Genomic DNA, 26,843 nt, shown 5'->3' on the forward strand with positions numbered 1-26,843 from the left:
GAGCTTTTATGCTGGAAGAGATTCCGTAAGCGCCCACTTTCGGATTCTGCTAGCGACTAACGGAGCCATGCTTGAGGGGCTCCGTCGTAGGCAGAGGTTTGCGGACTTGGCCAAACTCTGAGGGACTAGGATTTTACGCACAAGCTGCTCATCATCCCATCACAGCCATGTTGTTTTTTTATGCCTTGGCAAATATAAATAGGGATATTCTATGCAGTATCTTTTAGAATGTTTATGTAGGCCAGAGAGAAAGTATAGTAAAATACTATAAACTTCACACAAAAGCAGTATATTCTTGAACCCAAATGAAAGCACCAATGAAGTGGTATGTCAATCAAAATGGGGTCAAACATAGGGTAGCTGACAGTTGGAGACTTAAAGGAAACATCCCTTTGTGGCTTATTTCTGAACACAACTCCCCAATCTACTGTTGAAGCTATTTCTGAACACAACTCAACAACCTACTGTTGAAAATAGTAATTAAATTTGTATATATTTCATCGACTTAATGAGCGCCAGATGTTTGATCAAGGGAGCTGAGCGGAAGATAAAGATCTTTACAAAAACAAAAAATTGCGCATTTATTTTTCTCTAAGCAGCAATGGGATTATATAAATATAGTCATTTAAAATCTGTTGTTCTTTATATGAAATAAAAACATGATATAGACACGGTTGCCAAGTATATGACACTGCAAATGGCAAGGAGGAATGGAATGAGATGTTGAGTGACAGGGGATCTTGCCACTTGACTCCATTTTTATAAGTTCTAGTCCCCTTTCAACTGGAAATGCAGTTTGCACTCCATTTCTGTAATTTCCCACAACCCTGCTAGTTCCATTCTCACCTTCCCTAAACCTGAAAAGCCTTACTTTGGGGACTGAAGACAGAGCTAACATGAGGGGGCAGGCTGGCAATGTTCAGACAGGAAAGGTCCCACAATGCCTCTGTTTAGCTAAAAATACTGCACAAAGCAAACACGGTTGGGGGGTTTGTAGTTTTCTAACTATAAGTTCGATGATCCCCAGCAGGAAAGAAGCCACACCACATATCATTTACAACTAAGAAAAAGTCTTGCAGGTCTTTCTTATATACAAATGCGGCTTCAGCTGTCTGTTGCTCCTTTCTTTTAAGACAGATTTTTCCCGCCCTAAGACTGCACCAGGGAATGACATCATGGTGTAGCAGGCCGGCCCGCCCATGAGGCAGACTGAAGCAGTTGCCTTCAGTGCTGCAATCCCATGAGCAGCGAACCCTTCCCACTGCCAGGGTTGTGTGGCTGCTGCCACAGCCTCTGGAAAAATCTTTAAAAGCTTACGTGAGGCTTTGGTGGCAGCAGTAGCACCTTCCCATTTCACCTCAGGTGGCAGAACAGGATGGGCTACCCCCTGTGATGCAGCATAACTCCCATGAGGCAGTGGCGTAGCGTGGGGGGTGCAGGGGGGGCCGGCCGCACCGGGCGCAACATCTGGGGTTAGGGCAAATCCACAGGTTGGGGGGCGCAAATCCACGGGTTAGGGGGCGCAAATTACTTGCCTTGCCCCGGGTGCTGACAACCCACGCTACGCCACTGCCATGAGGCACTCTGTCCTTAATTTGAGGGGGACACTGGCAGGTTGCTGAGGGCAGCCTAGCCGACGCTTAAAACACCTGTGAATCTTTTCTTCTTTTAAGAAACAAACCCAAATCCTTGGCCACCTCGGTCCAAATGCTCTGAGATTTTCGCCCCTTCTCCCACAAGAGCTGAAAAAAGTTTGGACCAAATGTCTCAGCATAGCACTCCATTTAATAGTATAGGCAGCTTCCTCCAGGGCATATAGCAAAAGCTTTATCTTCATGGCAATAGCTGCTTCTTATAAACATTAATTTCCCAAAGTCCAACACCTTCATGCATCGCTAGACATTTATATCACACTGAGCTTATTAAGTACAAAGTAAGTAGTTTACTGTTATTCATGTCTAAAGTAGTTAAGTAAAAAGAGTGGTTCCACATAAAGTTTTAATTCTGAATATCTTCTGAGCAAATTTATTCATTTTGATTTTTCTGCACATGGCCATCACTGCCACAGCACACTAATTTTGAAAACACATCAATAATCGGAACAGACATTTATCACCTAGCTATTTGATTTATGGACTTGAGAGCTTTTGGGAACAGTATACACTTCTCATAATGATCCATTAAATTGAGCAGCTAGCTGAAGATTGGTCAGTGATTGTTAGACATTTGTGCTAATTTGGGCGGCGGCGGCAGCAGGGGGGGTATACTTCCTTTGTTTTGATATTTCTGATAGCTTATCACCAGGGGACTAAATATTGAAATTTCCATTTATCTTCAGGCATCTGAATTACTTTCAGCATAACTGGGCAAGGTTGACAATAATTTATTGCAGTTAATTTTCAAGCATAAAAAAATATCAGAATACATTTTGGTGAAGATAGCAAGGTTCGGAATTTCACAAACGGCAGGAGATTGTTCCACGTTAAACATGTAGTATATCCAAAGCCTGGAGTGAGGCAGGTTGTGTCAATGGGACTCCAATCATGTAACTAATAAAATGACCATTGGGAAACTTTACAGTGAGCATTCTGGAAAATAACGATCCCACACTGGGATGTAAGATTACTAATAGTGTGTTTATTTATACTAGACTAACAGTCTTGGAGCCTAAGTAAAATTAACTTAAGGAAGCCATGGATGAATGCAAAGGGGCTTCTGAGGCAGAGGGGGTGGGAAACGATCCTTCCATAAATGTTCATAACTTATCTTAAGTTCTGTTCCCAATTCTGGGAACCCCCACCTCCAGCATCCTATTCCACATTTTTGGAGGGTGGGGAGGGCAGTCAGGTAATAGAAAAGGGTATACTTTCTTTCTGAAAACTTCAGCTAACTTATCTTAGGATGGAAGTCATGGTTTGATTTGCCTTATAAATGCACCATTTCCTACCATATACACACTTTCCATCTGTTGCCATTGTGTGGTGTGCCTTTGAAGCACTTGCAAAGCTCTGGCAGTGCAGCTTTCCCTGGAGTGTCCCATTCAGACTATTCTGTATTTGCATCATAACAGAACCTGTGCACAAACAATAGTGGCTAAGGATAATAGTCAAGCAGCTAACCATGCCATTGGTTTTAATGTTTGTTTGATTGCTTTTAGAAAGTCAGGTGACACCTTTCCACCTGTCCTGCCAAGAATCACGATTGAATAATGCTTTCATCCATGTGGAGTAGCGAAGGTAAAATGTCATTTTTAAAGACAAGAGTGGCAGAGTGCTGGGGGAGAAGGAAATGCAGAAATAAAATGACACAGGTGTCTCTTTTATGTTTTCATTCTATTTATGTTGGCTGCTGAACATTTTCTGATGACAGATGCCACCATTTCAGAACTGCACGGTTACATATTGCTCTCAATCGACAGGGGACCATATACAAAGCTAACATTTTGCTAACATGAAAAGTATCAAAAAAAGTGACAGTTGTCTGTTGTTTGAAGGGAAACTGTTGCATGGCGAAAGTAAAGAGAAAAGGATGCAGAGGAAAAGCTCTCTTAATGAACAATTTCTTCATAATGAACAGAAGATAGAGGTTATGTAAAAGGGTATTTCCTCTTTTGCATTTGCATTTCATTTTCCTCTGCCTCACTTTATGGTAGGATGATGCCATTTTAAAAAATTGAATTTTTCGGTTTTCAAATTCCAAAAATGAGGGGTGCTAAAAAGTTTTAACATGACTCGAGAATTTAAAATCTATTTGGATTAAGTTAATATAATTCAGTTTTGCTTTGTAAGTAAAATGTGTGTACATTTGCATAGAAATCACCAAAAAGATTGCCAAGTACTTGCACTTACATTCAATATTATTATTTAGCATTACTGACATTTTCAGAAGGTAAAATTAAAATTATTTGGTTTTCCGAAAGCAGTTTATGTGCTTCTTCATCAAACGCAGACTTGAGAAGCTAAATGTTGTCCAATCACAAAAACAACAGCAGATTTGAATTCCTCAAACCCAAAAACCTATTTTTAAGACGTCTCACTGAAGAAATTTGCAAAAATTTAGTTTCACTCCCTAAAATGACATGCCATGATGTTAAAGGGTGCTTTCAAAGCAGCCGGGTGCAATGCAAGTTAAAAGTAAACCATGACACAATGTGGAATTAAAATGCTGCCAGACATTCATTGAGAAGAAGTAAGCTATGCAGTCACAATTCTGCATACTCTGTGCTAAATTATAACCATAATTCTTCTTCATCAAGGTAAACAAAATCCTGTGCTAAGAAACTATGACTTTTCTTGGGTGCATACTGTTTTGCAAATTCACTCAAGGAATGAACAGATTTTCTCCATTTCATTCCTTTCTCATTCTGTTAATTTGATCTGCCCTATATGCCACCTCTTTTAAATAAGGGTTTCTAAAATCAGTTCCAGACTCAGAGCATGCACACTTTGTGGCAACATGCAGTTGCTTCAATTCACTCCTATCTTTTCCCCACCCCCTCTATTTTACCAACAAATGTTCATGTGTGTTTTTTTGCAAACTAAACAATAGGCTTTGGTGACTAGTAGACCCTCTGTTAAGAAGCTTTTGTGCCACTTTGACAAAGAGAGTGGAAGTATCAATTATTTGACAGACGATGGGGAAGTGAAACTATTACCTTAATGAGAACCTGGATGCGTCCTGTTGCTTTTGAAGACATGTAGTACCAGAAACTCAGCATGCAAGTGGTGCTAGACTCTGCCCATCTGGAGCTCTTGAGAAGTGCTTTTTCACCTCTTACTCCTAGTGACATCGCTTCAAGGTAGAGGAATTGTCCTGGAATCAGAAATGATGCAGGATGTGAAAACGGCAACAATAATAAAACAGCCGGGGCGGGGGGGGGGGCGGGGAAAGAGAAATGGAAAAGTACCACTACAGAGCTTGTTGTACTAAGCAAAAGCTCTCTTAGCCACCTCTTATCACACAGAATATTTTTGGATGCATAATGGGAAACAGGGCAGCCACATGAAGAGGTCTGTGGAATGGTTAGAAAACAAGTTTGTTTACCTTTAAGTGTTGTTTTTTAAGTAGGCATCTATGCAGTCACATAGCAGATGCTGTATTGTGTTCCACCCATGCCCAAATGTAGGTGTAAGAACCACCTCCAGCACTGAACAGCTTCCATTATAGCCTCTTTATTGCTGAAAACCTTTATATGAAACTCTTACACCTGGCACGTATTTGGTAGTAGACATTCCAATAGGGACAACTTGGCTGCAATCCCAATAATTTATTCTTTGCCCAGACCAGCTTGACTTGGTTTCCCTAACCTTCTGCGTTCACAGGACAGCTTAAGATCCAAGATAATTTACTTCTACAGAAGCTCAGGCTTCAGTAATACAGTTTTGGATACAGCTTGTAGGCTTTGCAGACACAGATATACAAGTGGAAAGTATTTCTATTGCTCCAGCAATTCCAAGGCATAACAGACAGACTCACTGACTAACTAACGAGCTGATATGCCTTAATCACTTATATAGACAGCACTGGGCTGTTGTCATAGCAACTGGTTTGGCTGATTCCGCATCTGATGGCTTTTCTCCTACATGGGGTGATTTGTGACCATGGAAGGAAATTAAACCCTTCCTCCATGCCTAGTTCCTCTAACATAATCACTCTTCTGATCCCTATTCCAACTGTAATCAAGCATTTGTACATGTACAAATGTATACTCTTCCCATGACCGCGTGGGTACCCCAGCTTTCTTTGCTTTTCATTTGCTGAATTCTAGATTGCGACATCCTTGGGAAAGAGATCTGTCCCTCTTTTCTTTGTAAAGCTTTGTGCATGCTGATGGTGGCATACAATTCAACATATATTTTTGTATGGGCATAAAAGCTCATAATGGAGAAGATCCCTCATACCCCCCACAATGTGAATCTCACTTTGACATTCATTGGTTGTTTTAAGTCTGCAACAATATTGTTGGGAAATGAATGCTGCCATGCCAGCTCCAGGGGGAAAATCTAATCATCATTAAACACTGCAAAGAAAAGGTCACTTCTGACACTATAGGCATATTGTGTATTATCACAGCCATGGAAATAATGATGCTGAGGAACTGAGGGTTCAAACAAATAGCATGAAATATGACTTTCCAGTGTATGATGAAAAGAAAATCATTTGCAAAAATGTTTCAGGTGCCAGCCGAAACATTTATTACAAACAGAGTTCCTTTATGGAGCAAGAGGTACAATTATATTGATGTTTCTTTGCTTGGCCACAGGAAAGTACATAATATGAAAAAGGCATAGTAAATACTAGGTTAGGCAACCCTTTCAGCAATAAAGACTCTGGAGGTGATTTTTGCCCACATATGATCAAATCACTCTTCTAAACATGAAGGCTAGAAACTTAACATAAAAATGGAAAGCTGGAATTGTTAGAAGCAGATAAGCCACACAGAACAATGCTAGAAGCCGCTTGTCTCCTATGGACATTCCCAGCTCTTCTGTTTGCATCTCTTTCCTTTTGGATTACATATACATGCTATGGTTTCAGCACCTGGGCCTTTGCTTCTGCTGCTAGCTCACCCCTTAATTTTTTATGGAGTGATTACCCAGCTTCAGCTGGCAACCTAGATTGCTCACAGGGGTGTTGTGACAAAGGCTTGAATGTTTAGTCTTGACCCTGCAGAATTATTCACTCAGTGAAATGTCTGATTGGTGACTGGCTCAGCTTGTAACCTGGTACCGTGTGATACGGCTTCTCTTTCCCACCTGAGAAACAAGCGTGCAACTTCCCTGCACTCTGAGAAAGCAACAATTAAGAAGAGGCTGCTTTGCAAAACAGTGTTACAACTGCATTACAGAACAGTTTCCAGCATTAGGGATTTAACCAATTTAGATATTCATAACAGGACTCTAATTAGATTTAGAACTTGCCCTGTGTTGCATGGGATGGGATGATAAGGTTTGTGAATGCAGATAAATTCCCTGTGCTGAAGTGGCAACGTACCTTTCCCATTTCCAAGTGTGTGGTCTTTTGGAGGCCTGAGGCTTTGAGGTGAGCTGGTTCCTATAACCCAGTCGAAGTTATCCGCTAGGGAATTCTGCCAACCACATAAGCCATTTTCAAAAGTGCAGGAGGTCCCACATTCTCTCTCATCAGTATTATCTCCACAGTCATCCTCAAAATTGCAGCTTTGTTCTGGTCTATAACACTTGCCATTGAGACATTCCAAATAACCATGTGAGCAAGAGCCTGGAAAAAATATACACACAAACAGAAAGAGAAGAGAGAAGGATTTTGATGACAATGTATTCCATTGTTTCTAGCCAGACTTAATTGCTGGCGTTTTCTTTTACTGCAGAGTGAGGCGTTGAACCACATCAGTGATTTACAAAGTGCATGACAGGAAGTTCTGGATTACTCAATGAAGTGATTGGTAATAGTAGTCAAGCTTTTTTGAATTACGGCTTACTACCACCAACTGATTCAACCTTCCTCTACAACTCTCGCAGGGAGAGTTAAATAAATGTGCTCTATGGGTGTGATCAGTTCACACATAAACCTGAGGTTCAAAATGCTGACTAAAATCCAGAATGGACTGAATGGTCCGCTGTATACAGGAGTTCATTGACAGCTATGTAGATGCTATTTAGCATGAAGTTTGAAAACCATTATCACATTTGAAATATTTTGAACGCCATTTTTAGCAGAAATGAATTAAGGTAAGAGGAGGGAGGCGGAACAATCATACTTTAACTCTTTCTGAAATCGTTTAGCTGGAAGATAGTCCTTTTGGAGTATCTGGAGCTCAGACTAAGCTACACACACACACACACAAAGTATGCCTTGCCAAAGAAATCTCCATGAAAATGGAAGTGAATGGCACGTGGGGGGGGGGGCAATACAGGAATAACTTTACACATTAATAGGCATACTGAGCAAAATGAAACTACATAAACTATTTTTGCATGTGCTTGCACTCTCTGGTGGAGTTCTAAACCTACCAATCAAGAAGAAAAGCCTTTTAAAACCACATGCACTGAATTCAAGCAAACATGTGAGGACTGGGATGCTGCTGTTTTGTTTCATTTTTAAAAGGAAAATGAAAGAAACTAACTGTCACAGAGATACGCACACCAGGTAATAAGGAGAGCCAACCAAGGGGATGATAAGGAAAGCCAAAACAATTTCTTTTAAAGATAGTACAAAATAATTTTAATAACTAGTTTTAAAAATTGCACTCTACCCTGCAACACACTGGCCCCAAACTAGACAGAACTAGTTCCAGTTACAGATAGGTAGCCGTGTTGGTCTGCCATAGTCAAAACAAAAAAAATTCCTTCCAGTAGCACCTTAAAGACCAACTAAGTTAGTTCTTGGTATGAGCTTTCGTGTGCATGAAGAAGTGTGCATGCACACGAAAGCTCATACCAAGAACTAACTTAGTTGGTCTTTAAGGTGCTACTGGAAGGAATTTTTTTTTTTGTTTAGACAGAACTAGGCAATTAAGAGAACAATCCTGTACCCACTTTTTTGAGAATAAGCTCTGCTGAGTTCAGAAGGACTGACGTCTTGGTAGATATATACAGAATGTTGTTTTCAGTGTTTCCGCACTAATAAGAACTGAATGGGCATAATCCAAAGAAAGCTGAGTTCTTTTAAACCCTATTGATGCCATAGAACCATAGGGTTAGAAGGGTCCCTGAGGGTCATCTAGTTCAAACCCCTGGAATGCAGGAATCTCAACATGTGGTTCCCCCATCCAGTTTGAAACCATACTGGACCCTGCTTAGCTTTGCAAATGTGCTAGCAGTTTTATTGCTGCACCACCAGGAGGGTGCAGTTGGAACAATTTCCATTGAAATACATGGTTTGTACAACATAATCCTATGAATGTTTACTTGGAGGTATTATCCCACTGTATCCAAGAGGACTCATTCCTGAGAAAGTGTGTTTAGGGTGCAGCCTTGCAGTGCAATTCTACAGCATTGCTTGCTTCAAAATATTCACAGTATTATCTGTTGATAAAACAGAAGTCATAAAAGTGGTCTGGCTATTTAATGGACAGGAGAGACTCCTTGAAAGGGGTCAATATGTTTTTCCACAGCAATGATCACAGAAGCTGTTAGCAAGTGGACTTTTTGTTCTTACAGCGCAGGCACATTGACCATAATAGACTCCAAGGAGATGTTAGTGTTTCTAAGATAAAATCCATGAACTGAGGAGGATTTACAACAAATAATGATAATGACTACACAGAAACTTTTAGAATCGATGTAGTAAAAAAAACAACACACAAAACTTTTTGAAAAAGAGAATGTTTTATATCATGGTGCTGGACAGAATTTGCTTGGCCACATGGTATTCATGTCTTGGCAACATCCATAGTAGACTACTGCAATGGGCTATACTTGCGGATGCCTTGGAATAATACTTGGAAGCAAAGTAAGAGCCAGACTTCAGACTTCACCATATGGCACTGATGGAATCCCCAAAACATATTCCTTACATCCCCAATGCAACCACACAGATTTTATCTTCTTCTGTTGCTACTGCCACAGTAACAACAGCACTCCCCACCAGGCCTCCTACTGCCAAATCTTAGGAAGATGGTGACCAGAGACAGAGTCTTTTCTGACATGGTGACCAAGCTTTGGGACTCTGTATCCCCAATTATTCACCCAGTGCCTACTTCAAGCGCCATGTTAAAAAAGAGTTTGCATGCACTGCAAGGTCTTCAAAAGGCACAGTGATTTTGTTGCTTTATGGTCACTAGTTTTACTGTTTGACTCCTTCTGCTGTTGTGTTATTCAGTTTCTATTGTTTATTGGTTGCAATGTTTTAATTGCAGCTTTAATATTATTGCAAGTCACTGTGTTGCCCAGCAGTAATTGATGTAAGATATTAAGCATCACAGTGATTTCTTAAATTACAGTAATGCTACTCAGTGTTTGCACACTGCTCGATTTCTGAAACATAACAGGAATAAAGGAAGAAGTATATTTCATGTGCACACATCTACATGTGGGGATCACAAACTTCCTACCAATGAGGGGAATTTGCAGTGGTAAATTCTTATTTTTTTTTATAGTAATGGAGGCAGACCAAACTGCTAGATTTTGTATCTCCAAAGATTGGGCGTCAACCACTATACAGGCAACTCCCCACTTATGCGGGGGTTACGTTCCAGGGCCATGACACCTAAGTGAAATGCGCATAAGTGGGGATACCCTTACATAAGTGGGGAGTCCTCATGGGTCATAAGGAGACCCTCCTCAAAGCCTGAAGAGGATGTCCTCTTCGGGCTCTGGGAAGCATCTCCTTGTGAGCCAGAGGGGCAGCAGAACTTTGTTGAGGCTGCTCATCCTCCCTGTCTAACAGCCGACATGTAGGGGAGCGCAGCAGCAGTTGCTACCCTACACATCAGCTGAGCAGCCTCACCAAAGTCCCTCTGGTCTGGGTTCCACATCCGTGTACCCTGCTCCCAACCTCCATGCATTTAAGGTTCCTGTTTGCAGAGAGACTAGCCAGATACACCTAGGTCCAATACATGTGGTTCAGAACCCTGAAAAATAAGCTCATGCATACAATAGCCTGTACCGAAAACAGGACTCTTGAAAAGATGGAGGTCAAAGGGGGGGGGGGGACTTGTTCTGTTCTCACTGCACTTTTGTTTGTGTCCAGATTAATGACTGAAGAGGGCTACAGCCATCTCAAGCAATGCAGGAAAAGTCTTCTCTCTCCTGAAAATGATACACAAAAGCCAACACTTTTGTGAATGAACACACAGACGTAAAACAAAATGAAGAGAGTGGCAAACAAAGACCAAAACCATAAATTTTAAAATATATATTTCAGGTCATTTTTATACTATGTTCTTCTTTCTTTACAAGATGAATCACTTTACTTCCCATTCAACAAATGAAAGATAGGTCATAAGCTGTCTATGGCAAAAGGTGATTGCTTGTGCGGTAATAATAGCTACTGCAGTCACGTGTAAGCATTCCCTGTGAGTGGCGGAGCTTCATGCTCCAGCACCAGGGGGTGGAGAGCAGGTGGGGGCGTGGCTGGTGTGCGCCCCGGAGGCGTGGCGTGCCACCCGCAGGGGCATGGCACGCATCCTGGGGGCATGGCACCCAGCATGGGCGGCGGGCAAGCGCGATTGAACCCCACCGAGATCGTGCTGCTGGGGGCAGTGCGCTCCCCCTGCCCCCCTCTTCCTCCACCAGTGCCCTGTGAAACTGGCTATTAGTAACAGCTAATAATAGCTTCATTGTTGAAAGGTAGCAGAAGTCATTAATAGCCATTCCCAACTGTAAAAAAATGTTTCTAAGACACATGATGGCCCACATGATGCAAGAATTGTTGGAGCAGAATAGACCATGCCAGCCACACAGGCAGAACCAACCTTCTCCTGCCTTTTGGAGGTAGGAAGAAAGTTATATTACCAGCCTATTCCTTCAGTAATTTTACTTTACCTACCAAACCACTCAAGCTACAAGAGTAAACCTTGGGATTAATCCAGATTTAAGAATTACTAAATGGGTGTAATCTGTTTTCACCATCTGAGATAAAATTCTAATCAGTGGTTTGGAGAACAAAAATTTGGGGTTGTATTCTGCTGTACTTGAATTGGTGGGTTGAAACCAAACACCGGATTGTGGACTAGTCTAAAATGACTCATGAAAAGGAGCAGCATTGTAAAATCAGTTTCACTTAGTAGGAAAGCAGGGTTCTTTGAAACTATTCAACACTGGGACAGAAGATTCATTGAAAATGGCATGAGCACAAACAGAGTCTGTCCCTGTATTGCAGCATATGGTTGTAAACACGACTATCAGAATTTCAAATAAGGCATTTTGCTAATGGTGTCCACAGCAGGACTTGCAGATCATTTCTGTCTTGTAGAATGAAATTTACTGCTAACATTTGCACAGCAACATTTCGACTTCTATAGCAGGCAGTCTTTTTCTCCCTTTGACAAAACATGTATATTATAGTTAGTATGTATTGAGAGGCTTCAAGATAACTATACCAAGCCAAATGGGATGAATAGCATTATAAACCCCCAGTTTACACTGATATTTATGAAGTGGAAACAATAACAAGGTCACTGATAGAGGTTATCAGGAGAAGTGGAAGTATAAAGTACAAATATTTAAGCTTGCACAGAAGAGTCATGTTTTTCAGAAGGTGAAAGGTCTTCTCATGTAAACTCTGACAGATCTGGATATTGTAAGTTATTGTTAAAGAGATTGGGGGCAGGTGGACAAAAATGCTTTTGAAGAGTTTTCTACTCTCGCATTAAATTCTATTCATCCCACAATCTTTATTCCTAGAAGTGAACTGGGTCATATATTCTGTCTTGCAGCTCCGTTGTGAACAGACACAGCATGCTAAAGTATGTTCTCTTAGCAATACATGCCTGTTTGTTCAGAGAATACACCTAAAAAGTTCTGCTTCCCCTCATTATTTCTCACCAAGAATCTGACCCAGCATCCATGAGTTTTGTTGCAGTTGTCAATAAGCTAGCATTCGTTGAGAATCTAGCCTGGGTCTAATTCTATTATTCTGATTCATCTTCCCTCTCCCTATATTACAAAATAAACACATAGGTAAAATAAAATCACTTGATCCAGTGTCCATGTCTGTTTTATAACAGTGTAAACAAAATAGTTGTGTGACTATCCAAGCACGGTTTTTATCTGCTGTTATTGCTGTTGGTTTGCTTTAGTGTATTGTATTTTAACTTTTGCCAGCAGGGCCAATTTGCTAGTTGGCCAATTGGCATGGAGATGGCAAAGGGCTGCAGTTGGGAAGAGGTGGCATAATAGGGTATTTGAAAACACACCACATCCTTCGGAAGGTATGGCTGCCAATTCTGCTAGAGGAGAATCCCTAAGACACAGAGAAAGCAGCAAACTAAGCCAACCTGTGTGAAGAAGGTGATAAAGATTTGCGTCAAACAATCTTCCAAGAGAGAATCCATGGACATGAGAGAACAGAGATGGAGTTGCTACTGAAGGCAGAAGGTAACAGGAAGCTTGGAGGTTGTTGTGTCAGCTGACCAACGTATTTCAGGAAGCTTGGGAGCAGGGATGGGACCACTGCTGGGATCTGATGATGTTAGCCTGGCTGTTATTATTTTTATGGTGTGCTTTTTTAATAAAAAAAATTACTGTTCTGTCAGTTGTAGATTTTTCTAATGTCTAATTTACATGTGACTTGAGGGATGTGATTTTGATGGTGCTGTTTGGTGCTGTTTTGCTAATAATTTTCTGACTGTGAGCCAGTTTGGGAGGGCATTTAGTTCTGAAAAACAGCATCTAAGCTGAAAAATAGATAGATGATAGATAGATGATAGATAGATGATAGATAGATAGAGATAGATAGATATAGATTTCCCTCAGTAGGACTGCATCCTGCCTTACTTGATCTCTGCCTGAACTAACCCTCCTCTGACTAGAAATCAGTCTAGATGAGACCATTGCCTGGGACAGAACACTTAACAATTTTTTTAAAAAAGACAATAGTGTAAAATTAACAAGAAATCCATATTTTTTAAAAAAAAAATACAAAAAAACTATGGTGAGAAATAAATTTACTAAGAAGGACCAGACATGCACACCAGGATATAGAACCAGGCGCTGAAGAACGCAAGGAGCTCCAGAGACATTCAAAATAATATTTTCTTTGCCAAGTGCCTAAAACGACCATGGAAGATGCAAGAGGAACCTTTTTTGGGAGGAAGTTTTATAAGTTGGGTGCCACTACTGAGATGGCCCTAGCTCAAGCCTCTATGTACTGTAACTATGACGGCACAAGCATTTGGAGCAGAGCCTCTGAAGAGGGTCTTAGTGTGTTCGGGAGGTTCAGGATAGGATAGGTTTATATAATTGTTTTCTCATGATCTTTTCTTCTCCCTCTACTGCTTATACGGCTTCCTTCCTTGCTGTAAACACCTTGCAGGACATACTTGCTTATAGTTCTCTATACATCTTTTTCAGTTCATAAGATACCATGTACACAGATGGTGTCTTAATTGTAGAATCATAGAACCACAGAGTTGGAAGGGACCACGAGGGTCATCTAGTCCAACCCCCTGCAATGCTGGAATATTCCACCCAATGTGAAGCTTGAACCCACAGCCATGAAATTAAGAGTCTCGTGCTGTGCTGACTGAGCTGTCTATGTTCTAGTAGTACTAATAGGAGTAGTATTCAAAGTCATAAGTAATAGGAGTTAAGTATTCAAAGTCATAAGTATCCTCTACATAGATTTTGGGGAGTTAATCGTTTTCAAAAATAATGGAGGGTAGCACCAGTTTCCAAAACCAACAAACAATTATGCTATTTGTGTTTACATTACATATAATACATTAAATATTTAATTATATACAATACTCTAAAATTAATTATGCTTGGCTTTTTTGAGCATAATGTAATAGTTGTAACTCTTAATCAGAAGAAAGATCCTGTAGGAGACATGAGATGAAAATTGTCTTAAACAAAAAGGTGCGCTATACTTGAAATGTCCGAGGCATGATTAAGTTTTTGAAGTGCTTCAGTAAACAGATGGAGGGTGTTTCAGCTTGGGGGTCATCTCAATTTATTGAACTTAATTATTCACAACCTTGTCATTATACTGTTCAAATAAAGAACTCAGTCAATGCTGAATGGCTGGCAAACTTTATTTCTGGGAGCTAGAAAAAAACCTGAGCGCTATTTTTTTTTAAGCTGAGTTTTGTTGTCAGTGCAGTTTCCTATACTATAACATGCTGTGCTCAGCATAATAAAGATCAAAGAGATATGAGTCTTTAGTGCAGCTAATCCCATTGTCTCTGGATCTCCACAATTCCAGCAAAAAGTTCCATTAAAAGCACTGACCTTGAAACTTTTGAGTACCAAATCGTGGCAGGTGAACAAGAACGGGACAAAAGAAGTGATTAATGAGCTTCCTGCACAATTGTGTTAATCTGAAAGTGTTTAGAGAATATATATATATTCATACACACACTCACATATGACTAAAACCTTGGATATTCTATAAAAGGAAATGGGTCCCACATGAATGTTTGTAAGGCTTTAACATCCCTGGCATGATGATAAGAAATGAAAAGCTTTCACTGTCCGAAAGAATTGATTTAGAATTTCCAACCATCCCAAGAGTCTCCCAACTGCTTACAAACTGCCAGGTGAACGTGTCCAAGAAGCTTTTGTTTTATTTTTAAAATAAAGCACAGAACTTTGGTTCAGAGTCTCCAAAGCAGCAAGGGCGCTTTAAAAAAAATATGTCTACAACAAGAATAATAAATTTTCTTAATTCCCAGTGTAGTTTAACACCATATCGGTATCATATGCTAAACAAAAGGCCAATGGAGATGGAACATAATACACCTCCCTGTCAAGCACACCCATATCTCCAGGCTTCAGTAATTCCCTGTAATAATAAATGCCTTGTCAAAGGGGGCAGTAAATTGCAAGAAATATGTCTGACAATCACCATCAATTTTATTGCTTTCAGGCTCCAATTCTAAAGCACACTCACTTAAATACTAGGTTGTGCTGGAAGGGAAATAATGTTTCTCTTCAGGATCAGGGAACGTTCCGGATAAGTATGGGGATGTGGTCTAGGGTTCAATGGGAAAGGGAATCAGGTAGGAGCACCTAATGCAAGTGGCGCTCAACAACGCCCCGGGTGTCCTGGTTTTTATTTTTTTGAAACATGGCAACCCTAACAGTAGCGAAGAGGGGATGGGAAAGTCTCCTTGTGCAAACCTCTTTCTGCTCACAGTTCTTCGAAACTATGGCGGTATCTTTAGCTACTTTGATATGCATTTTAAACCATAAATGCAACATCGTTAAAAATAGACTTTTGCACTTAAAATTGTAAACAAGACTTTTAGAACATGCCCCCAAGAGCAACCTTATGCATTGATATGGGTATATATAACTAAGATTGTTCTGTTTCCTGAAGCACAGACTCATCAGTACTAAAGTAAAGAGTTCCATCAAGAGAAGTCAATAAATTAAAGGCTTTGACATCAACTATGGGCTGCAACAACCCAGAACAAATTGGAGTAACTGGATACAATCCTCTCCTGCACAAAACCACAACAAGCTCCTTATTTTAAGTGATCTCTTATTTTAGAGGATCTCATTTTAAAAGGTGTCCTGCATCTCAGCTCCATTTGCACACGGCAGATTTTGAATTACTTTGTCAATTACTAGGGCAAGGTCCTCATTTAACACATTTCAGAAAAGTCTGAAGTAATCCAGCGATCTTCAGAGATCCATTGCTACACAGGGGAAATGTTTGTGCAACCTGCAAGCATTTATATGTGATGGGGAAGTTCAAAAAGATTCTCCCTCTTTAAAGCGACGCCATATATTTATGCTTTTTCAATGACCACATCCCATCAATGTGCTGATTACTATATTGCCGAAATATAAAAGTGAAGTGGGGAGAGAGATCTTTCTTGACATTCTCAAGTAATTACCTGTTGGGGGTGATGCTGTAGGTTCGTCGGGCAAGAACCCTGATGATCGCAAGCATTCCCTTGTAAACACGATGTCATCAAGGGCTATATATCTGTAGCCTTTTCCAACACGCCCTTCAAAGGTGATCTGGAAGTCCTCATAGGCTTCTAATAGCAGCACTTTTCTTTTCCAGAAATTCCCCTGATCTCCAGAGAGGCTGAATAATACTTGGGGGGGATTTGATGCTGTCACCTGGTAGACAGTTAGTGATCCAGTGTTAGCTCCATACATGTGGTAGTAGAATATGACCTGAAATGAAGAGAAGGAGTAAATATGGAGCAGTGACTTTAAATAATACTCCCTTCATAGTGAAAACATGTTTTATGGTTCCATGAGAAAAGAATCCAACAGACTATCTGTCAGTGTGCAGTGGATTTGCAATATTTATCCATTTAAATATCTATAGTCCATTAATGATTTTACAGTAAAGACCAGCTTTTAAGGGGAAGGTGGTGGGACAGGGGAGCAGGAAGCAGTTGCACTTCTTAATAGAGATACTGAATTCTTGGAGACTGGTTCAGTATCACCCATGAAGTCTCATTTTAGATCCTTTCGTTGTTTTGAGTTAACTTTGTTGTTTTTGATTGTTTCTTGTTGCTTTAATGTGCTTCTAAACTGCCTTGAGAGTTCCACAGTAGGGCACCTTAGAAATCTAATAAATAAATAACTTCCTTTGAAAAATAAATGTTTATTTCCCACTACCAAATGTTTGGGGGTGGAATCCAACTGACATTTTAACCGCAATAATCTTTTTTATTCAAATATTTGTTTATCCTTGCTTAATTTCAATAGTTTATCAGAGGCACACAAATTATTCTGTACATTTTTTATCATAAGACATTTTCTACACCCAGCAGCCAAGATCCAAACACTAATGTCACTTAAGCAATGTATTTCATTCAGAACAAATGAAAGTTTTCAACAGAACCTATTTCCCTTTTTGGAGGTTCTACACTGAAAGCAACATAATACTGCTTTACAATAGCATTTGGTTAATTAAAGGAACAAGGTGATACCTATAAAACAAAATATTTTCTCTAAGGGACGCTTAAGTGATGTTTTATTCTTGCAATTAGTAATTAACTTCTATTGTTCCTGCTAGACATGCCTTCACATACCTTGCAATTTTTGCTCTTTCTGCTTACAGTCACACTAGTAATTCTGGCTTCTTGCCCTGGCAACTGAGGGCAGGAGTTTTTTATAAAGATGTAATGACCAGATGGTTCTTGCAAGGTATGATCAGCTACTGGCCCAGTGCCTGCTCTTGGGATTCCTCCAATTCTGAGATTCCAGTCAAAGTCGTCATTCTGATCTTGTTCCCAATCACAGAGATCAAACTCAAAATCACAGCGCCCAATGGACATACCTAACAAAACAAAACAAACCCAACAAAATTCAAAGTGTCTAAAATCGAAAAAGAATGCAAAATGCTGAAATTAGCACCATAATAACAAACATATTCTGCCTTTATCCTCAAAATGGAGGGAGTCTCATTTAACTAATGAACGGCTTTTTAACAGGTGGCTGATGTACCATCATGCAAAGGCTGATGGTGATAATGACATTATTTTAAAAGGAATTTAGATTAGCAAACAGCCTTTTCTTTAATTCAGGCTTATTTTACCCAATAGGTATCTAATTGCAACTTACAAATGAATGCTTATAAGATGCAATATGGGTAAACCAAAAATATCCGGTACCTTAGATATTTATTTCATAATATTTTGAGAAAAACAGAAAGCTTTAAATTTTTAATTGTTAAACCTATTGTTTTAAGTTTCTAAGTTTTAAGATTCAAAGATCGCAACAAACCAATTCTTCTAGACAAGCAAAAGAGAACAAACTTTTTATATATTTTAGTAACATACAGAATTATACTAGCTATAGGAATTAGACCATCAGAGAACAAGGTCAACTATTAAAAGAAACAGCAGGATGCAGCTTATTTCATATTGAAATTACCTGTGAAATTACTTATATTTGGACTTAACGTTACTTCAGTATAAAAAGAGATAATTAAAAAAGAGCAAAAAACAACTTGACTAGATATGTTCTTTCATATTCAAAGAGAAGGTACAATTTGAAAGTCCAGGCACAATGATGCTGCAGGCGGTGGGAAGTTGAAATAAGCACAGAACAACCATTTGGGATTAAACAGGCCACAAGTTTATTTATTAGAGATGTCATCAGGGTTTGGCGTAGGCATTGGGTGTGTATCCTGTATCAACCAGCCTGTCTGCTGTCATGGACTGGCTGGATGCAGAGCAAACCCCCAGGGGTAGAAGGCTCAGAAGCAGGGGATTTGGGGTGGGATGGTGATGCATGTTCAGAGAGAGAAGAGGGGGCAGACTGGAAGGAGGAAGTGTCAGAAGCTGCAGAAGTAACAGGGCTTAGTGAGCAGGAAGAGGCTGTGGCAGAGGGCAGTCTAGACTCAGAGGCAGGAGAGGAAGGATGGCAGAAGAGAGATATGAGGCAGGCTGCTGAAGAATCCAGAGAGTCTCCCCCTCCTGCTGTGACCAGATTCCTTCTGCCCTGGTCTCCCAGAACACAGAGAGAAATGAAGGGCAGAACGACTGGCTGCAACCATGGGAGAGCTCCAGCAGCTGGTGCAGCCAGTGGAGGAGGAAGTGATGTCATCCCATGCTAAAGCCAGAAAACAACCAGGCACCCCTGCAGCTGCACTGGACTGCCCTCTCTGGTTGACGGTAAGTGGTACTTCCATCTTACAACCAGGGAAATCTAAACTTATGCTGAAGTATTCTTTTAGCTAGCTAAATTAATGAGAAAGGGCTTTGGAGAATTGCAGAAGGCAGATTAAAGTTTCACAATGTATGTTTCCCCCAATATTTTTGTGTAAAAGAAAGTTGTATGGTCTTTTTAAAAAGAGGCACTAGAGCTACTTTAAAATGGATACCCCTCCCCCAAACAGTATTGAGGTTTCATTGGGAAACAAGGATGGATTGCCTCACACATACGTGCTTGTCACTTGATAACTGCTGCATCAAGTGAGAACCTCTATAATGGAACGAGCCATCATCAACTAAAAGAGGACAGCTGCACAAGAGGCAGAGAATCCTAGAACAGTCATTGGAAGGGACCCTAAGGATCATGTAGTCCAACTCCCTGCAATGCAGCAATCTCAACTAAAGCATCCATGACAAATGACCATCCAACCTCACGTATACATGGGTGCTTCTCAACACATTTTAAGGAACCTAAACGAACTTACTGCAGCTCACCTAAGCAGACTAAGAAAAGGTTTTTCACTTTCTTACCATTTAAAGATCCTCTACTCTAATCCTCAAACCTCCCATTTTATTTCATGGACTGCAACCTGAAATTGATGATACTAGAAATAAAGCTGGTATATCATATGTTGAGAAACTAAGGTGCAGTGGTTAGATTAGGACCAGGGAGTCTAACTCCACAAGCTCACCGGCTGTTCTCTGGTACATCCATAACTCTCAGCCTAACCTACTGTATGTCTTAGGGAAGTTGTAAGAATAAAATGGGTATGAAAGAGGCTTGTACGTTGTCCTAAGCTCCTTGGAAGGGTGGGATAAAATGGAATAGGTAATAATAAAGCCTGGTGCATGTTTGCATTCACAACCACAATAAATACATCTCACCAAGACTGGCCTTCCTCTGTCTTGGGCTCAAGCTCCAAAACAAGAAAAGTTTCCAAAACAAATACCAAGTATTATGCCAACACTTCCATCAGAAAAACTTCTTACTGCTGGTCCTCCTGGGCCCTGCTGATTTAAAGAATCAGGGCTTGATGCAAACATCAAAGAGTGAACCACCACATAGCCACTGCAGCTCCCAAATGCAATGATTATGTCAGCTTTAAGAGACTGATACTGAACTTCAAACAAAAAACTAAACAAAACTCAATCCAAACATTAGACGTTCATCACAGCTGGTCCACTTTCAGCATTGTCAACACACGGTTTCATAAATCTCAAGTGTGATTTGTTGTCAAGAGACAGTACAGACTACATTCTCATTTTAATTTTTTTAAAAAAAAATTCAAGAAATGCATTCTCTTTGTCATGCACTTCCCTGGAGGGTGAAATCAACGTGTAAGCAGGTCCATCCCAAGCAGTGCTTTGTGACAGTAGATTATCACAGCTAAGACGGCATCATCATTTGGCACACTTTGAACAATGACATTCCTCTTGGAAATGAAGTGAGCATAGCTACCTGATTATCTTATGTCAAAAAAGACCTGACTTCAACAATAGATTATATTCTAAATTTAATTACATTTTTATCTGCTGAGGAATTGTTCCACTGTGTCCATTTTTTTTCTTAGACATTCTTATTATCATCAAGATAAATTAATGAGGCATGTAGGGGGAGATTGGATCTAATGTTAGGTTAGGAATAACAGCAAAATAGTCACTGGAATGGGACAAATCCCCTTGAAAAATACAAAAATTTATTGCAAAGACTTAAGATAGGACCAAGTTGGTCTCCTTCTGAAAGACAGGTGGTAAAACCACCCGGTACACCTTAGTATCCTAGCCAGTGGCAGAGGTCAAAATTTCCCTTCTTTTGCCTCTGCAATTCCAGGATAACAGAATTTTATTTAAGCACAGGCTTTACTCAAGCTTACCCATAATGTAACTAAGGACAGTAGCATGTAATTTTGCCGTGTTGCAACGTGGAGTTTTCCCTTTTTTTGTTGCCTGTACTTAAAATTTTCAAATTAGCATTCCTTGTTAAAATTAAATAAGATATTTGGATGCATAAAATGCAGTGTTCAACATGAAACCTTTCTGTTATATTGGGAAATATTTATAAGATTCATTCCCAAATCTTTAAAAATGTTTTGGCATCGTTTTGCTTTGTTTTCTCGCAAATTTGAGAGCACCAAATCGCAATTTGCTGGGTACCTATGCAATTGCCCAGGCAGGCGCATTATGAGACCCATGAGAGTAGCAAAATGACCAGACTGTACAATGGTGATGGGATAAAATCAGGCCAAATTGACAGCAGCAGGCAGGGCAAGGGTTGGCATGGCATTGGTTCCCCTGATCAGTTCATCATTCCACAAGCCCCATGTTGATGGAATGGATCCACTGGGTTTGGATCGCCCCAACCCTATATGATGGGAGTCAGCCAGTGTTGAACCTTGCTGTGGTACAAGCCAAGCAAGCAAGGTCTCACTGGGGGACCAGGGTGCAGATTCCAACCAGGCACGTACCGAATTTACGCCTGGGTTTGTTGTGGTCAATCCTCCCCTCAGGCCTCTTATGGAGTCCCCTCTATACAGTGGTACCTCGGGTTAAGAACTTAATTCATTCCGGAGGTCCGTTCTTAACCTGAAACTGTACTTAACCTGAAGCACCACTTTAGCTAATGGGGCCTCCCGCTGCTGCCACGCCATGGGAGCACAATTTCTGTTCTCATCCTGAAGCAAAGTTCTTAACCCAAGGTACTATTTCTGGGTTAGCAGAGTCTGTAACCTAAAGCGTATGTTACCCGAGGTACCACTGTACTATGTTGATCCTGACCAATGCCATTTCCGCCCTCATACAAACAATGTTCTTCTGCCTAACAAAGGAAAGCCATAATTTCACTGAGGGAAAGGTGATAAAACCCCACCCAAGTGCCAATCAGGTTGAGAGAGAAAAAAAATTCTTTCCTGCCGTGTCAACCAACGACCTAAAATTGCTCAGTGAATGCGAGGGTGGGCATGCGGAAACCTCTCAAACAAAATGGCTGTGATATCCAGGGGAAGCAGCCTTATATAGGCTTTCCCCTCCCCTCTTCAACAAGGGCTCATTGGAAAGCTTTTTCCCATGAGCCCATCACACAGAGAAGATACTGGGCAAAGCCTTGCCGGGCAAAGGTGTCCTGTGGTTACTGGGAACAGAACGGGGCTTGGTGGACAGTGTGCATCTTCTGTATCCCCTTTTGGTCTGGAGAGAGCACACTGTTTTTGTGGGATTTGCCCTGTCATCTGTGACCACTGTTGCTTGATCATCCTTTCATATGCTGAAAGCGGATGAATGTCCTAGGGATATTAACTACTTTCTCTCTTTTTTTTGAAATTTTATCTTTTAAAAGTTGTTTTAAAAATACATGAATCAAAGCCCTTTGCTCATTTAAATCTTGGCCACTGGAGTGAACATGTAGCAATGTACAATTTAATTTCCGTTTTAACTAGCTGGAAGCAGCTTATGGTCAAGTTTAAGATGCAATAAATAGTTTATTAGCTTGCTTCTGCTCAGAATAAATTTCTATGAATATATAACCTCATTTTCACTTTTTTTGTATTTTAAAATATGGTTACCTGGTTCAAGACTTAGATTGCAGCAGCATCAACATGACATCAATTTGCTGAAAGAAAGTTACTGACGAAAATACGAAATGATTTCCAACAGCAAGTTTGGGATTTGTCTGTCTCTGTGGACCGCAAGGTGAGCAGCAGCAGGAAAGTCAAAGGGCATATGTTGGAGATTGTGGTAGGAATGACCTGCGTACACAGGTAGAGACATCCACACACCCTCACTTGCACATGACCTAACGAATCCAGTGGGCACACTGTTAACATACACCCACTCTTTCTCCGCCCAGGAAAGCAACAGGGAAGCATTTGCTGATGCTGAAGCAACATAACAGCACTAGATGACAGAGTGCTGGGGCAACAACATCTAGTTCCACATAGTTCTCTGAGGACCCTGTTTGATGCTGCCAAAACTCACCCCTCTCAGTGTCCGTGTAACAAATGAGAATCAGATGTGTTTTCATTACACTGGAACCCAATTCTCTAGAAAAGTATGTGTAGGGCTGGTTCCACATTTTATTTTGCAACTGTAGTAAAACCAAAATGCTATTGTAATAGCCCAGTGCCCCCCTGTGTCTTATCGCAAGCTGAGTAGCATCATACCAGTACACTAAATAACAAGTCGTTTTTTCTCATTTTACATTAATTAAGATAACAATCACATCATTGCCTGAAGCACATTATTTTATTTGGTTAATACAACTTCCAGGTGCCCTGGACACTATCACTAATATCGAATGGAATCACATGCACCCACATGTTCATACAAACAGCTGAGAGTTGCCAACCTCCTGGGTGCCTAAATCCCAAGGTTTAGGCAGCTGCCTCCTGCCAAAACATTTACTTGGGTGACGCAGGAGTCCTCGGGATTTTGGCACCCAGAAGGTTGGCAAACTCTTCGGTGGGGACATCTGTTTGTATGAACATGTGGGTGTATGTGAGGCAGACTCCAGTATAACAAGCATTTCAAAATCATTAATTTTGCTTTTCATTTACATTTCGGAACCACTAATGAACTGGCAGCAGTGCTACTATATAAATAATTCACTAGAGACTTGATAGCTTCTGCTCATTAAAGCAAGGAACAGCCGTACTCACTGCAAATGCTTTGATTCTCATCTGAGTTATCTGCACAGTCATTCACAAAATCGCAAAGGTTATCCTTTGGGAGGCAGTATTTGTTGGCACAGGTAAATTCATCAGAAGTACAGTGTCTGTCTGGGATCAGTAAGGGGGAACACTCCTGAAATGAAATATCATCCACTGCCACATCTCCCACATAACTGATGCCCCTTTTCGCCCTGAAGATAACCTGTGAAGTGGAGAAAGTAGAAATATAAATAGCCACATTCTGATACAAGCATGCACCTCTAGTAATGTTCCGATCCATATGATAGTGGTGAGCATCAGTAGCATCAGTGGGGTGAAGCTTCTCTCCCGACACCAGTATTACTAATGCTTACCAGTATGGAGATATGGAGTGGAAGAGCGGTGGAGAGTTCAGGGCTGGACAGGTACAGTAGTGGGATTGCTGCTGACAAGCCATTGGTCCTGCCGGGGCACCCACATGGCCCCGACTTGACCACTCCAAACCATCCAGGTAAGCAGCAACAATGCTGGAGCAGGAGGGCAGCTCCATCTATCACAAGTGCCACTACTGGTAAGAATGCTACATGAGAAACACAAAGGAGATAGCTGGTAGGGAGTGAACAATTCCAAAGTTAACATTGTTCATATTTTACTGCCAGAAAGGGAACAGGGAAGATTGGTACGATGCAGAATCACCATTACTTTCTAATACAAAACAAGCAAACATATACAGACAAATAGAAATACAATTGGGACTAAAAAAAATTAAAGAGTCTTGAAAATCTGTTGCCAAATTATTCTATTTTCCAAAGACTGTGATGCTGCCAACTGCGGTAAGGTTTTGACATCATAAAGCAGGGATTGGGACTCTGTGACCCTGAATATATTGTAGAACTACAATGTCCATCATCCATGACCACTGGTCATGCTGGCTGGGGTTGATCGTATCCGACAACATTGGGAGGGTCACTGGTTCCTTATTTCGGCCATAAAGCAACAATAAAGCAGTCAGTTCAAGTAACAGATTCTCTAAGAAACATCCTGCCTTCAATTTCTGCTTCTATGTGCCATTAATGAATGAACTTCATTCTACAGCAGAGGCATCATTTTGATTTTGATTGCTTCAAAATGCAATGATGTCTTAAGGCTGACATTACGAGCGCAGAACAACAGAAACATTAAATAGCTTGAAATAGTAAGGGAAGAAGGCAAACAAAATTGCACATACAGTACCTGAAAATAAGATTGAACACCTAAATGCACTTCAGCTCTGTTCCACTGAGGACCCTGGGGGCCACTCTGTGACCAAAGTTCAAAAGACATGTTTCCCTCTTTTCTGAGCACCTAAAAATTGAACAACATCTACAGTGAAATGAGCAACTCATGTTTTGCAAATCGTAAGACAAACAGTCTTTTAACAGCTTCAGTTTAGCTACATGTTTCATTTTTACATGAAAATAAATAGTTATAATAACTATCCTACAAATCTCTGAACATGCAGTATGTTTATGGTGAATGACTTTTTTTTTAAACAGAATCTAGGATAGCAGCCTCTTAACTCACACCAGCCTTTGATTTATTTACACATTCAAAGCATTAACCTGCAGTCAGATGTAGTGCTAGCAGGGAATGGCTTCCTTCTAGTAAGATCTGCAGAATGTGTCTGAATAATACCAGAACCACATGAGCAAGGCCAATGTTTCTGACCCAGTCATTGAACTCCTGGTCAGAATTGGTCTTTTGCATGTGGATCCAGTATTCACAACAGCAAGAAATTTGGCGATGGATCCTTTTCTGCAACTGAGCACTCCTCCTGTGGGGACATGACATGGGACACCAGAGACCATCCCCATGCTTCCCCTTGCACAATGTTAGTGGGGCAAGGAAGGGCAAGGAGGGAATAATGCCTGAAAAGGACTGGAGATTAGCACATAAGGGAGAGGATAAGAGCCCCAGAATAACAACTTTTAAATTTTGATTGTGTAAACAAGGCTTGATCATTTCCACTTCAACTGGTTTGAATAGCAAGTGATGACACTTGCCTTTGGTATGCCGAAGAAATAAGAAAAGCAATCCTAATACCAAGAACAGTTAAAATTGCTATTACCCCATGATTGTATTCAGTTTCAAAACTCATTTTAGTTTCGCAGTACATTAAACATCCAGTTGTTTGCATAAAAAAACTTTTGCAATCAAGTTCCAGAGCTCTTGTTTAGTTTGAACTTCAGAAGGTGCATGAGGTGTCCTCCTCGCTTCCTGCCTCAGTAAATATTCATTGAATTGTGACGGGTTGTTCCCAGGAGTCAACTGCCCTAAACATGCTTCACTGAAGCTAAAGTGTCTTAACTGAGTCAAACTGACAACATCAGGAGATGGAAGTATGGTGATGTATGTCAAGTTGTGATTCTAGACAGCAGTGACAGAACTGTACATCATCAGCTCCCCAAAACGCTTTTCCTCTCCAGGATTTATCACCAGGTATAATGATCTGCAGTTTTAGCTCCAGGACTATCTAGAGAGGCTTTTCATTTTAATAGGAGAAAAATCATCTCCCAGCTGCACATAACATGGCAAAATGAAATAACCATTCCCTTTAAATGGAACAGTTTTCATTGACAGAGAAGTCTCACATATCAACATTATTTCTTTTATTTAATTAGAACATTTGTACCCCACTCTTCAGCCAAAAAAGGCTCCCAGAGCAGCTTACGTATGATCAATTGAAACAGTCCCTCTTGCAGGCTTACAATTCCCCCCCCCCCCATCATCAATGACACAACAGGGGAAAGGGACAAGGAAGCAAAACGGGGTGGGGGGGGGGAGCAAACAGTTCTTAAACAATGACTAGCTGCCATAGAGACAGTTCAGGGGGTGATAACAGAATAAATGATATGAGAAGGGAGCTGAAGCCCAAGATAGGAAGAAAGGTGGTA

At 40.6% G+C, this 26,843-nt stretch overlaps 1 protein-coding gene across 6 annotated transcripts in view; it reads right to left on the reverse strand.

Moving 5' to 3' along the window:
• MALRD1 (MAM and LDL receptor class A domain containing 1) overlaps nucleotides 1–26,843 on the reverse strand; it is a 233,090-nt gene that overhangs the window by 118,499 nt on the left and 87,748 nt on the right. For all 6 annotated transcript variants that reach the window (XM_028750688.2, XM_077936862.1, XM_028750689.2 and 3 more), the window contains 6 exons: nucleotides 25,144–25,254; nucleotides 23,920–24,133; nucleotides 17,645–17,892; nucleotides 16,487–16,775; nucleotides 6,994–7,239; nucleotides 4,655–4,812 (listed from right to left, as the gene is read on the reverse strand). In XM_028750688.2, coding sequence (XP_028606521.2) covers nucleotides 4,655–4,812; nucleotides 6,994–7,239; nucleotides 16,487–16,775; nucleotides 17,645–17,892; nucleotides 23,920–24,133; nucleotides 25,144–25,254 — 1,266 coding nt within the window. The remainder of the gene's footprint in view (nucleotides 1–4,654; nucleotides 4,813–6,993; nucleotides 7,240–16,486; nucleotides 16,776–17,644; nucleotides 17,893–23,919; nucleotides 24,134–25,143; nucleotides 25,255–26,843) is intronic.

Source organism: Podarcis muralis, chromosome 12, assembly GCF_964188315.1.
Source record: "Podarcis muralis chromosome 12, rPodMur119.hap1.1, whole genome shotgun sequence".
NCBI classification, from domain to species: Eukaryota; Metazoa; Chordata; class Lepidosauria; order Squamata; family Lacertidae; genus Podarcis; species Podarcis muralis.